The 1,344-nt window shown below is 47.9% G+C and overlaps 1 protein-coding gene across 2 annotated transcripts in view; it reads left to right on the top strand.

Annotated features, from left to right (window-relative positions):
* The window catches only part of malrd1 (MAM and LDL receptor class A domain containing 1), a 131,149-nt gene extending 130,026 nt beyond the window's left edge, over positions 1–1,123 (top strand). For both annotated transcript variants that reach the window (XM_061965787.1, XM_061965790.1), the window contains 2 exons: positions 563–646; positions 717–1,123. In XM_061965787.1, the coding sequence (XP_061821771.1) occupies positions 563–646; positions 717–800 (168 nt within the window). In that variant the 3' untranslated portion in view covers positions 801–1,123. The remainder of the gene's footprint in view (positions 1–562; positions 647–716) is intronic.
* The last annotated feature ends 221 nt before the right edge of the window (positions 1,124–1,344 follow it).

The following is a 1,344-nucleotide window of genomic DNA, read 5'->3' on the forward strand; positions in this document are numbered from 1 at the left end:
TGAGCCTGAGTGAGCAGTAGAGAGAGAGAGAGAAGTGCACGTTGTCATTGACAGACTCGAGGAGACGCTGCGGTTGCATGAACTGAAAATCAACTAATTTGCTGGACGTACTGACGGCAAAATGCAACAAAATAATCAATCCCATCACGCAAGTATCGATCCCATACCAATACCCACATTGGTATGGGATCGATATTTAGACCGATACGTCCACCTCTGCCGCTTGAATCATAGTTCTTGTATCGACTTTTTAGATGAAGGCCGATATAATCCGAATCCTTTTTTTGCTCGTATCGCACCGATATCGATATCACATCGGGACATTATTTTGCAGTCGTACTCTGTGCACTTAAAATCCTGCAAAATGTGTGACGCATAAAAAGCAAAGTATCCCTCCACGTTGTATATGTTCATGCACGCTGCTCTGCTACAGGAAGCGAAGAAGCTTTGAAACCGCCTGATGATGATTTCCCGATGAGCAATTAGTGATGCATATTTGAGTGCAATTGTGATGCCTAATTAGAATGACAAGCTTCTCTGCACATGATTACCTTCTCCCCAGCTCCCAAAGAGGGGGGGCCGCCACGCAGCCAAAGAGGCGGGAGGGCTCTCCATTAGCGTGTACCCTTGGACCAGGGAGGCGGAGGTACACTTGCTCTTCTACCAAAATGATCGTGCGGAGCGTGCTCTACATGCGGTCTCCCTCTACTCCGCAGAGCTCAACCTGGAGAGACGCCAAGCTGTCCTTCGCCAACCCGCTCTACAGCCACGCCCACCCCGCCACCAGCTCCCAGGCTTGAAGTGATGCACACGCACGTTGCACTCACACACGGAGGTCAGCTCTGATGCAACTGGCAAGAAAAGCTTAATTTCAAGCGGCGGTCGGTTTAAATGACGGAACTTCAATCACTTTACGGAAATTAAAGCAATTACAAGTAAATCCTTTCTTTTTCCTGGTCGCTTCTCTTGTTGCCAGGTAGAATTCATAGGAACAGGACATTAAACCTGATTATGAAAGAAACACTGAGGATTATGAGACAGGTTTATTTCAGTTAAAGTTAAGTTAAAGTACCAATGATTGTCACACACACACACTAGGTGTGGTGAAATTATTCTCTGCATTTGACCCATCCTCTTGTTCACCCCCTGGGAGGTGTGGGGAGCAGTGGGCAGCAGCGGTGCTGCGCCCGGGGATCATTTTTGGTGATTTAACCCCCAATTCCAACCCTTGATGCTGAGTGCCAAGCAGGGAGGTAATGGGTCCCATTTTTGTAGTCTTTGGTATGACTCGGCCGGGGTTTGAACTCACAACCTACTGATCTCAGAGCGGACACTCTAACCACT

The sequence above is a fragment of the Nerophis lumbriciformis genome, linkage group LG07, assembly GCF_033978685.3.
Source record: "Nerophis lumbriciformis linkage group LG07, RoL_Nlum_v2.1, whole genome shotgun sequence".
Classification (NCBI taxonomy): Eukaryota; Metazoa; Chordata; class Actinopteri; order Syngnathiformes; family Syngnathidae; genus Nerophis; species Nerophis lumbriciformis.